Below are 12,372 nucleotides of genomic sequence, written 5' to 3'. Positions count from 1 at the left end.
AAAACAGAAATTAATGTTTTGGCCTTTACAAATTTTATTTTGTCCTTTATTCAGATTAGAAACACTCACTTTCGTTTTTTGAAAGTGAAATAACCTCCAAAATATTGTTATATATTATCAAGTTGATGGCACATTCATATAGCATCACCTACATAAAGCTGAGTGACTCACTCATTCATGGCTTTGGATCAAAATAAGTACCAACATTCTTTCTGATAGTCTTTAACCTGTTACTCCTACCCCCTACTTTTTCTAACATTCTGTTAAAAATCGCGCAACATTTCAGCGCCCTGCTACTCATGCCAGGAATATAGTATATGCATATGATTAGTATGTGTGGATAGAAACCACTCAGACGTTTATAAAACTGGTTAAATCACGGCTGTGACTATAACAGAACGTGCGTTTCATCGAAAAGCGCAGGAAAATCTGATCACTGAAAATGCGAAAATTTATCCATGCGCCACTAGAACCAATTGTTGAATGTGAACCACATTAAATGGGGCCGAGGTTGCAATACCTACAGCTTCCACACGATGTCAACAGTCTTGTCATTTGCCTACGATTTGTTTCTTGGTCAAACGAAGAAGAGACAAGCCATTTGTTCAGGTCTCCGACCGGATATTTTGGTTGAGATTTACCCGGACATTATTTCCAGACGTACAGCTATAGAATATACATCGCCTCGTGATCAATTTGATCGCTTATTAACGTTTACTAATACCTAAAGTTGCATTACAAAAGTATTTCGAAGTGTTTTGTGAAAGTTTATTGTCAACTTTTTTTATTTCAAAAAATGACGTTACGTTATAAAACGCTATTTTTTACCTTGATCACAGTCTTCATCGATCGATATCTAGGCTATATATGGACCGATTTAATCGGAAAAAAGACCCAATAGTGATGTTTATGGGACATCTAGGAGTGCCAACAAAGAAGATGGTCAAAGGTAATGAATGTTTTATATTTTATTTGTGCGTTTTGTGTAGCACCAACTATGCTAATTATTTGTGTTACATGCTATCAGATAAAAGCTTCTCATGCTTTCGCCGAAAAGCATTTAAAAAATCTGACTTGCCTGGATTCACAACGAGTGTAGCTTTAATTCAGTACCCTGCATGTGTATTTTAATGAACGAGTGCTATTAGCATTTAGCGTAGCGCATTTGCATTTACAGATGTCTAGATGGGACGCCTGCGTGTCGGGTAGGAGCAAGAGGTTACGTTGTACAGCTTTTCATTTTTCTTGGAATATAAACACCATAATTAATAAAGAATGTAAACCAAATGTAAACAAGATGTTGCATTTTTATTTACCGTAGTGATGGACAGCTGGTGGCATTTTGAAAACAGGTTTTCAAACACTTGTAGCTCGACTATCAGGACAATAGACTCTTTATACAGGGCTCCGGGCAGCCGAGCGGAAATGGAGGAAAACTCGCCTCCCTGCGGACCTGGCATCCTTTCGCTCCCTCCTCTCTACATTTTCCTCTTCTGTCTCTGCTGCTAAAGCCACTTTCTACCACTCTAAATTCCAAGCTTCTACCTCTAACCCTAGGAAGCTCTTTGCCACCTTCTCCTCCCTCCTGAATCCTCCTCCCCCTCCCCCCCTCCTCCCTCTCTGCAGATGACTTCGTCAACCATTTTGAAAAGAAGGTCGACGACATCCGATCCTCGTTTGCTAAGTCAAACGACACCGCTGGTTCTGCTCACACTGCCCTACCCTGTGCTCTGACCTCTTTCTCCCCTCTCTCTCCAGATGAAATCTCGCGTCTTGTGACGGCCGGCCGCCCAACAACCTGCCCGCTTGACCCTATCCCCTCCTCTCTTCTCCAGACCATTTCCGGAGACCTTCTCCCTTACCTCACCTCGCTCATCAACTCATCCCTGACCGCTGGCTACGTCCCTTCCGTCTTCAAGAGAGCGAGAGTTGCACCCCTTCTGAAAAAACCTACACTCGATCCCTCCGATGTCAACAACTACAGACCAGTATCCCTTCTTTCTTTTCTCTCCAAAACTCTTGAACGTGCCGTCCTTGGCCAGCTCTCCCGCTATCTCTCTCAGAATGACCTTCTTGATCCAAATCAGTCAGGTTTCAAGACTAGTCATTCAACTGAGACTGCTCTTCTCTGTATCTTCTCGCTCTGCACCGCTAAAGCTAACTCTCTCTCCTCTGCTCTCATCCTTCTAGACCTATCGGCTGCCTTCGATACTGTGAACCATCAGATCCTCCTCTCCACCCTCTCCGAGTTGGGCATCTCAGGCGCGGCCCACGCTTGGATTGCGTCCTACCTGACAGGTCGCTCCTACCAGGTGGCGTGGCAAGAATCTGTCTCCTCACCACGCGCTCTCACCACTGGTGTCACCCAGGGCTCTGTTCTAGGCCCTCTCCTATTCTCGCTATACACCAAGTCACTTGGCTCTGTCATAACCTCACATGGTCTCTCCTATCATTGCTATGCAGACGACACACAATTAATCTTCTCCTTTCCCCCTTCTGATGACCAGGTGGCGAATCGCATCTCTGCATGTTTGGCAGACATATCAGTGTGGATGACGGATCACCACCTCAAGCTGAACCTCGGCAAGACGGAGCTGCTCTTCCTCCCGGGGAAGGACTGCCCTTTCCATGATCTCGCCATCACGGTTGACAACTCCATTGTGTCCTCCTCCCAGAGCGCTAAGAACCTTGGCGTGATCCTGGACAACACCCTGTCGTTCTCAACTAACATCAAGGCGGTGGCCCGTTCCTGTAGGTTCATGCTCTACAACATCCGCAGAGTACGACCCTGCCTCACACAGGAAGCTGCGCAGGTCCTAATCCAGGCACTTGTCATCTCCCGTCTGGATTACTGCAACTCGCTGTTGGCTGGGCTCCCTGCCTGTGCCATTAAACCCCTACAACTCATCCAGAACGCCGCAGCCCGTCTGGTGTTCAACCTTCCCAAGTTCTCTCACGTCACCCCGCTCCTCCGCTCTCTCCACTGGCTTCCAGTTGAAGCTCGCATCCGCTACAAGACCATGGTGCTTGCCTACGGAGCTGTGAGGGGAACGGCACCTCAGTACCTCCAGGCTCTGATCAGGCCCTACACCCAAACAAGGGCACTGCGTTCATCCACCTCTGGCCTGCTCGCCTCCCTACCACTGAGGAAGTACAGTTCCCGCTCAGCCCAGTCAAAACTGTTCGCTGCTCTGGCTCCCCAATGGTGGAACAAACTCCCTCACGACGCCAGGACAGCGGAGTCAATCACCACCTTCCGGAGACACCTGAAACCCCACCTCTTTAAGGAATACCTAGGATAGGATAAAGTAATCCTTCTCACCCCCCCTTTAAGATTTAGATGCACTATTGTAAAGTGACTGTTCCATTGGATGTCATAAGGTGAATGCACCAATTTGTAAGTCGCTCTGGATAAGAGCGTCTGCTAAATGACTTAAATGTAATGTAAATGTTTATAGCCCGGCTACTGTATGCAATGCTTAAGTAATCTGAAGTGTTACATTTCTAACTCAAACAGCCGTACAGTATTTCTTCATCAACATCTTTAAGTTTTCGTTAATAAAATAACTAGAAAGAAGTTTAGTAGTTATTTAAACTAAATTTTAGTTGCACTTCCACCCAGCTCCACGACCACAGGTAAAACCTTGCTGAGATGATCAATGTATTTGTTGCGTTATAGTATCGTCAATTTCTCTAGGCAAAAGGCCTTGATGGCTATATTTTCAGTACCATCCTAAAGGGGTTTTGTTTTTCTTGGAATAGAAACACCATAATATTAATCAAATAAATTAAGCGCCATTTCTTAAAATCAGTCCCATATACTATGTTCTTACAAAAAAAGGTTTTAAATTCTCTAGTACAGCCACTATTGAAGTGCTTCTCAAAGATTCCCTCTGTTGGTCAAACTAACACTAACTAGCATTAATGGTACCAGTGGTTGGCACTTAAATAACGTGCCATAGAATTCTGCGGCACCACGCAAGCTGTGCTGCAGTACGTTGCAACTTTTAAAGGATGAACCACTGTAAATGTTTCTAAAAACTCAAGGGGAGAAGGGAATAGCCTACTACAGATACTGTGTGTAAGTCTATAAAGACAGGGTGCTGCTAATATTCTAGAATCAGCATTGGAGTTTATAGTGTTGATTGGGGGTAGGGGTCATTCAGAGACCGACCTGTAGGTCCTGGGTCCCCAGGGTCCCCAGGGACCTCGATGTATGTTGTGACTCCAATATCTCCAGGAGCCCCAGAATCTCCCACAGGTCCCCTGGCTCCTACACGGCCCTTCACCCCATCAGCACCCATCAGACCTGGAGACAGCAATCATTATCGTCAACATCATCATCATCATCATAGTGTGTGTGTGCATAAAAGTATTGGACAGTTCTACCTTTAGGGCCAAGTCGTCCCCCTGGTCCTGGGCCTCCGTCTGCTCCTGGTGTACCACACGCTCCTGATGGCCCCATGTCTCCTCTCAGGCCTTGGAGAACACACACACAGGTTCATAACAGTTGATCACACAATGGCACATTATCTTCTTCATCTTAAAGCAACAGTGGTCTAACCTGGTACCCCAGGTACACCATCTCTTCCTCTGAATCCATTCAGGCCGGCAACCCCCCCAGGTCCCGGGGGTCCATCAAACCCGGGCCGTCCAAACGGACCAATCAATCCTGGGGCCCCTCTGCCAGGCAGACCTGAATCGCCCTGCACCCCCTTCTGTCCTCTGGTCCCTGAAGCATGTAGAGATCCAAGAATACATAGAGAGGAGAGTGAGATGGGGGAGAGGAGAAGAAGAAAGGGGGAGAGGACAGAGAGACAGGGGAGAAGAGAGAAAGAAAGGGGAGAGGAGAACAAGACAGCAGGGAGAGGAGAAAGGGGAAAAGGAGGGAACAACCAGAGAGGAGTTTATGAGAGTGTCATACATGTATGTACAGTAGTCACAGCTAGAACTTTTATGAGCAGTGTTCTGACAGAGATGCTTACAGCATCAGAGATGCTTACATGCAGTGAGTGTTCAGACAGAGATGCTTACATGCTTACAGCAAAGCTGTCATCAAGGCAGATGGTGGCTATTTGAAGAATCTCAAATATAAAATATATTTAGATTTGTTTCACACTTTTTTGGTTACTACATGATTTCAGATGTGTTATCTCATGGTTTTGATGTTGTCACTATTATTCTACAATGTAGAAAATAGTAAAATAAAGAAAAACCCTTGAATGAGTAGGTGTTCTAAAACCTTTGACTGGTAGTGTACATTCTGGGATAAAAACAAAAAAAAACAAAAGGGCATCCTTTGCCACTTGTTTCGGTAAACAGCTGAGTTGTGGGGCTAAGGATATGTACCTGTTAAACCAATGATTCCTTTGAGACCTACAGCCCCCGGAGTGCCTGGAATGCCTAGCGTACACTCCCCAGCAACCCCAGGCAGACCAGGCAAGCCCTCAGCACCTTTACTGCCTGAGGATAGACAGAAGCAACAATCAGACTGTGTGTGTGGTTGTGTGTGTGGTTGTGTGTGTGTGTGTGTGTGTGTGTGTGTGTGTGTGTGTGTGTGTGTGTGTGTGTGTGTGTGTGTGTGTGTGTGTGTGTGTGTGTGTGTGTGTGTGTCTACTCACCTCTGTCTCCCTGTGGACCATCTCTTCCTGGTAGGCCAGGCGATCTACCAAGCCCAGGCAGACCAGAGTCTCCAGTCAGCCCCAGAGAACCATCCTCCCCTGGGGGGCCTGGTCTACCTGGCAGCCCTGGGAGCCCTGGTCTGAAATCACCCTTAAAACCCATACAACACAGAATGACTATGTATAGACACACAAAGACAGCCCACAGTAGGACACACACACGCACGCGCATTTGCACTCACAAACTCATTCAAACACCATCACACATGTGCACACACACACAAAATGTTTGTGCTCCACTGACCTTAGGGCCTGGCATCCCGGGAGCTCCGGATGGTCCTGGTCGTCCCATACTACCAATCCCTGGGGCACCAGCAACCCCCGGCTGGCCCTTCTCACCTGAGAGGGAAACAGTCTCATGACTGAATCTGTACATGAGCTCCATATGCAGTTTTTCTCAATCACGTACAAGCATTTTTGGAACAGTGTAGTTCGAAGATACGTTGCCTTCTCTAAACAGCAAATACTTTCATCAAAACTATAAGATACTGTTAATTAAGTAAATACATGAATCATAAGAACTCTGCCTACAAAAAAGATTAAGACATCAATGAAATGAGTCTGTCTTAAAAAAATCTTATTTAATCAATATCTCTAAACCATGATGATCAAGATTGGAAATAAAAATATCAAAAGGTGTAGAATTATGGGCAATACGTTTTGTGCGAATGAATTGAACATTGCCAAGTGCATCATAAAAATATTGTGCCTATTTAATACAACCCTTGTTGTTAATACAACTACAACTCATCCAGAACGCCGCAGCCCGTCTAGTGTTCAACCTTCCCAAGTTCTCTCACGTCACCCCGCTCCTCCGCTCTCTCCACTGGCTTCCAGTTGAAGCTCGCATCCGCTACAAGACCATGGTGCTTGCCTACGGAGCTGTGAGGGGAACGGCACCTCAGTACCTCCAGGCTCTGATCAGGCCCTACACCCAAATAAGGGCACTGCGTTCATCCACCTCTGGCCTGCTCGCCTCCCTACCACTGAGGAAGTACAGTTCCCGCTCAGCCCAGTCAAAACTGTTCGCTGCTCTGGCTCCCCAATGGTGGAACAAACTCCCTCACGACGCCAGGACAGCGGAGTCAATCACCACCTTCCGGAGACACCTGAAACCCCACCTCTTTAAGGAATACCTAGGATAGGATAAAGTAATCCTTCTCACCCCCCCCCTTTAAGATTTAGATGCACTATTGTAAAGTGGCTGTTCCACTGGATGTCATAAGGTGAATGCACCAATTTGTAAGTCGCTCTGGATAAGAGCGTCTGCTAAATGACTTAAATGTAAATGTAATTATGTTACTGCCTACCATGCTATGTTGTTGTCTCTTTATGTAGTGTTGTGTCTCTCGTTGTGATGTGTGTTTTGTCAAATATTTGTATTTCATTTAGCCCCCGTCTCTGCCAGAGACCTTTTGGTAGACTGTCATCGTGGTCCTTCTGTAGCTCAGTTGGTAGAGCATGGCGCTTGTAACGCCAGGGTAGTGGGTTCGATTCCCGGGACCACCCATACGTAGAATGTATGCACACATGACTGTAAGTCGCTTTGGATAAAAGCGTCTGCTAAATGGCATATATTATTTATTATTATTATTATTAATAGATCGCAAATCAGCATACAACTGAGCTAAACAAGTTCACTTTCTCATCCATTGCCTAAAAACGCATATCAAGTGCAAGTTAGCTGTTTAGCTCACATCCGAAAGCTGCTGGGCATTTAGGACTTCTTCCACTGCGGATCGCTAAAATATGCTAATGTTTATGATCCCACTTGCTCAATTCAAATATTTTGCTGACACTATTAGATGGTTTGGTATGGTTAGGAAACTTGGGAACCAAGCTCGAGTTCAGTGTAGCCTGACAAAAGAGAAGCTACATGTATCTAATTATACAGTGGGGCAAAAAAGTATTTAGTCAGCCACCAATTGTGCAAGTTCTCCCACTTAAAAAGATGAAAATTACAGGTCTCTCTCTCATCATAGGTACACTTCAACTGTGAAAGACAAAATTAGGAAAAAAATCTAGAATATCACATTGTAGGATTTTTCATGAATTTATTTGCAAATTATGGTGGAAAATAAGTATTTGGTCACCTACAAACAAGCAAGATTTCTGGCTCTCACAGACCTGTAACTTCTTCTTTAAGAGGCTCCTCTGTCCTCCACTCGTTACCTGTATTAATGGCACCTGTTTGAACTTGTTATCAGTATAAAAGACACCTGTCCACAACCTCAAACAGTCACACTCCAAACTCCACTATGGCCAAGACCAAAGACCTGACAAAGGACACCAGAAACAAAATTGTAGACCTGCACCAGGCTGGGAAGACTGAATCTGCAATAGGTAGTATAGCTTGGTTTGAAGAAATCAACTGTGGGAGCAATTATTAGGAAATGGAAGACATACAAGACCACTGATAATCTCCCTCGATCTGGGGCTCAACGCAAGATCTCACCCCGTGGGGTCAAAATGATCACAAGAACCAAAAATTCCAGAAAAAATCCCAGAACCACACAGGGGGACCTAGTGAAAGACCTGCAGAGAGCTGGGACCAAAGTAACAAAGCCTACCATCAGTAACACACTACGCCGCCAGGGACTCAAATCCTGCAGTGCCAGACGTGTCCCCCTGCTTAAGCCAGTACACGTCCAGGCCCGTCTGAAGTTTGCTAGAGAGCATTTGGATGATCCAGAAGAAGATTGGGAGAATGTCATATGGTAAGATGAAACCAAAATATAACTTTTTGGTAAAAACTCAACTCGTCGTGTTTGGAGGACAAAGATTGCTGAGTTGCATCCAAAGAACACCATACCTACTGTGAAGCATGGGGGTGGAAACATCATGCTTTGGGGCTGTTTTTCTGCAAAGGGACCAGGACGACTGATCCGTGTAAAGGAAATAATGAATTGGGCCATGTATCGTGAGATTTTGGGTGAAAACCTCCTTCCATCAGCAAGGACATTGAAGATGAAACGTGGCTGGGTCTTTCAGCATGACAATGATCCCAAACACACCGCCTGGGCAACGAAGGAGTGGCTTCGTAAGAAGCATTTCAAGGTCCTGGAGTGGTCTAGCCAGTCTCCAGATCTCAACCCCATAGAAAATCTTTGGAGGGAGTTGAAAGTCTGTGTTGCCCAGCAACAGCCCCAAATCATCACTGCTCTAGAGGAGATCTGCATGGAGGAATGGGCCAAAATACCAGCAACAGTGTGTGGAAAACTTGGGAAGACTTACAGAAAACGTTTGACCTCTGTCATTGCCAACAAAAGGTATATAACAAAGTATTGAGATAAACTTTTGTTATTGACCAAATACTTATTTTCCACCATAATTTGCAAATAAATTCATTAAAAATGTCTGTCATTGTTGAAGTGTACCTATGATGAAAATTACAGGCCTCTCTCATCTTTTTAAGTGGGAGAACTTAAACAATTGATGGCTGACTAAATACTTTTTTGCCCACTGTATGTGTACAATGCTCCCCATCCAACCTGACACAGCTTGAGAGGATCTACAGAGAAGAATGGGAGAAACTACTCAAATACACGTGTGCCATGCTTGAAGTGTCATACCCAAGAAGACTGGAGGCTGTAATTGCTGCCAAAGGTTCTTCAACAAAGTACTGCATAAAGGGTCTGAATACTTACAGTACCGTTCAAAAGTTTGTAGTCACCTAGAAATGTCCTTGTTTTCCATGAAAACATACATGAAATTAGTTGCAAAATGAATATGAAATAGTCAAGACGTTGACAAGGTTATAAATAATGATTTTTATTTAAATGTGTTCTTCAAACTTTGCTTTCGTAAAAGAATCCTCAATTTGAGCAGTTACAGCCTGGCAGACCTTTTGTCACACATCCGCCGAAATCGGCTCCTCTCCTTGTTCGGGCAGCGTTTGATGTCACCGGCTTTCTAGCCATCGCCTCTCCATTTTTCCATTGTTCCATTTGTTTTGTCTTGTTCCCTGCATGTATTTATTCTTCTGTTCCCCTCAATGTCTTTGTGTGAAATTGTTTTGTTACGTGTTGTGTGTGTACGCGCCAGGCTGGTGTAACGGCGTTCGTCAGTTGAAGGAGAAGCGGACCAAAATGCGGCGTGGTGGTTACTCATGTTCTTTAATGAAGAATCGACGATACATGAAATAACTATAATATACAAAAAACAACAAATGAAACGCGAAACCTATTACAGCCTATCTGGTGAACACTAACACAGAGACAGGAACAATCACCCACGAAAACACTCACAGAATATGGCTGCCTAAATATGGTTCCCAATCAGAGACAACGATAAATCACCTGACTCTGATTGAGAACCGCCTCAGGCAGCCATAGACTAATTGGTCACCCCACAAAACCCCAAGACAAAAAACACACCACAATAACCCATGTCACACCCTGGCCTGACCAAATATATAAAGAAAACACAAAATATTAAGACCAAGGCGTGACAGAACCCCCCCCCCCCTAAGGTGCGGACTCCCGGATGCACCTCAAAACCATAGGGAGGGTCCGGGTGGGCGTCTGTCCATGGTGGCGGCTCCGGCTCGGGACGTGGACCCCACTCCATTAATGTCATAGTTCCTCCCCCTCGCGTCCTGGGATAATCCACCCTCGCCGCCGACCATGGCCTAATAATCCTCACCCAGAACCCCACTGGACTGAGGGGCAGCTCGTTACTGAGGGGCAGCTCGGGACTGAGGGGCAGCTCGGGACTGAGGGGCAGCTCAGCACTGAGGGGAAGCCCGGGACTGACGGGAAGCCCTGGACTGAGGGGAAGCCCGGGACTGAGGGGCAGCTCGGGACTGAGGGGCAGCTCGGGACTGAGAGGAAGCCCAGTACTGAGAGGAAGTCCAGTACTGAGAGGAAGCTCAGGCAGGTAGTTGGCTCCAGCAGATCCTGGCTGGCTGGCGTATCTGGAAGAGTCTGGTTGACTAGCAGATCTGGAAGAGTCTGGTTGACTGGCAGATCTGGAAGAGTCTGGTTGACTGGCAGATCTGGAAGAATCTGGTTGACTGGCAGATCTGGAAGAATCTGGTTGACTGGCAGATCTGGAAGATCATGGCTGACTGGCGGATCTAGCTGCTCTGGCTGCTCCATGCAGACTGGCAGCTATGGCTGCTTTATGTAGACTGGCAGCTCTGGTTGCTCCATGCAGACTGGCAGCTTTGTGCAGACTGGCAGCTCTGGCTGCTCCATGCAGACTGGCAGCTCTGGCTGCTCCATGCAGACTGGCAGCTCTGGCTGCTCCATGCAGACTGGCAGCTCTGGCTGCTCCATTCAGACTGACAGCTCAGGCTGCTCCATGCAGACTGACAGCTCAGGCTGCTCCATGCAGGCTGACAGCTCTGGCTGCTCCATTCAGACTGACAGCTCATGCTGCTCCATGCATACTGACAGCTCTGGCTGCTCCATGCAGACTGGCAGCTCTGGCTGCTCCATGCAAACTGGCAGCTCTGGCTGCTCCATGCAGACTGGCAGCTCAGGCTGCGCTGAACAGGCAGGAGGCTCCAGCAGCGCTGTAGAGGAGGAATGCTCTGGAAGCGCTGAACAGGCGGGAGACTCCAGCAGCGCTGGAGAGGCGAGGCGCACTGTAGGCCTGATGCGTGGTGCTGGCACTGGTGGAACTGGATAGAGAACACGCACAGGAAGCCTGGTGCGGGGAGCTGCCACCGGAGGACTGGTGTGTGGAGGTGGCTCTGGATAGACCGGACCGTGCAGGCGCACTGGAGCTCTTGAGCACCGAGCCTGCCCAACCTTACCTGGCTCGATGCCCACTCTAGCCCGGCCAATACGAAGAGCTGGTATGAACCGCACCGGGCTATGCACCGCACTGGAAACACTGTGCGCTCCATAGCATAACACGGTGCCTGCCCGGTCTCTCTAGCCCCCCGGTAAGCACAGGGAGTTTGCGCAGGTCTCCTACCTGGCATAGCCATACTCCCTGTAAGCCCCCCCAATACATTTTTGGGGCTGACTCTCAGGCTTCCATCCGCTTCGTCGTGCTGCCTCTTCATACCAGCGCCTCTCCGCTTTTTTCGTCTCCAGTTCTTCTTTGGGGCGTTGATATTCACCAGGCTGTGCCCAGGGTCCTTTTCCGTCCAATATCTCCTCCCAAGTCCAGAAGTCCTTTGATCGCTGCTCCTCACGATTAACAGGGGAAGTTGGCTCAGGTCTGAACCCTGACTCTGCCACACTCTCCCTGAGCCCCCCCCAATACATTTTTGGGGCTGACTTTCGGGTTTCTTTCTGCGCCGCCGTGTTTTTCTCTTCGACTCCATTCTCCTATAGCCCTCTTCGACTGCTCCAGCGAATCCCAGGTGGGCTCTGGCACTCTCTCTGGGTCGACCGCCCACCTGTCTATTTCCTCCCAAGTCGTATACTCTATACTCCTGCTGTCCATAACGTCCTCCCATGTCCATTCCTCCTTTCGCTGCTCCTGCTGTCGCTGCCTGTTACCACGCCGCTCGGTCCGGGTGTGGTGGGTGATTCTGTAACGGCGTTCGTCAGTTGAAGGAGAAGCGGACCAAAATGCAGCGTGGTGGTTACTCATGTTCTTTAATGAAGAATCTACGATACATGAAATAACTATAATATACAAAAAACAACAAACGAAACGCGAAACCTATTACAGCCTATCTGGTGAACACTAACACAGAGACAGGAACAATCACCCACAAAAACACTCACAG

General features: G+C 47.2%; 1 protein-coding gene across 1 annotated transcript in view; it reads right to left on the bottom strand.

Annotated features, from left to right (window-relative positions):
* Nucleotides 1-12,372, bottom strand: part of col4a3 (collagen, type IV, alpha 3) — a 112,084-nt gene that overhangs the window by 16,959 nt on the left and 82,753 nt on the right. Inside the window, exons 29-34 of the mRNA XM_046297829.1 lie at nt 5,926-6,020; nt 5,622-5,772; nt 5,350-5,463; nt 4,565-4,732; nt 4,390-4,479; nt 4,175-4,309 (exon numbers count right to left, since the gene is read on the bottom strand). Coding sequence (XP_046153785.1) covers nt 4,175-4,309; nt 4,390-4,479; nt 4,565-4,732; nt 5,350-5,463; nt 5,622-5,772; nt 5,926-6,020 — 753 coding nt within the window. The remainder of the gene's footprint in view (nt 1-4,174; nt 4,310-4,389; nt 4,480-4,564; nt 4,733-5,349; nt 5,464-5,621; nt 5,773-5,925; nt 6,021-12,372) is intronic.

The sequence above is a fragment of the Oncorhynchus gorbuscha genome, linkage group LG14, assembly GCF_021184085.1.
Source record: "Oncorhynchus gorbuscha isolate QuinsamMale2020 ecotype Even-year linkage group LG14, OgorEven_v1.0, whole genome shotgun sequence".
Taxonomy (NCBI): Eukaryota; Metazoa; Chordata; class Actinopteri; order Salmoniformes; family Salmonidae; genus Oncorhynchus; species Oncorhynchus gorbuscha.
This window is presented reverse-complemented; position numbering and strand designations above follow the sequence as displayed.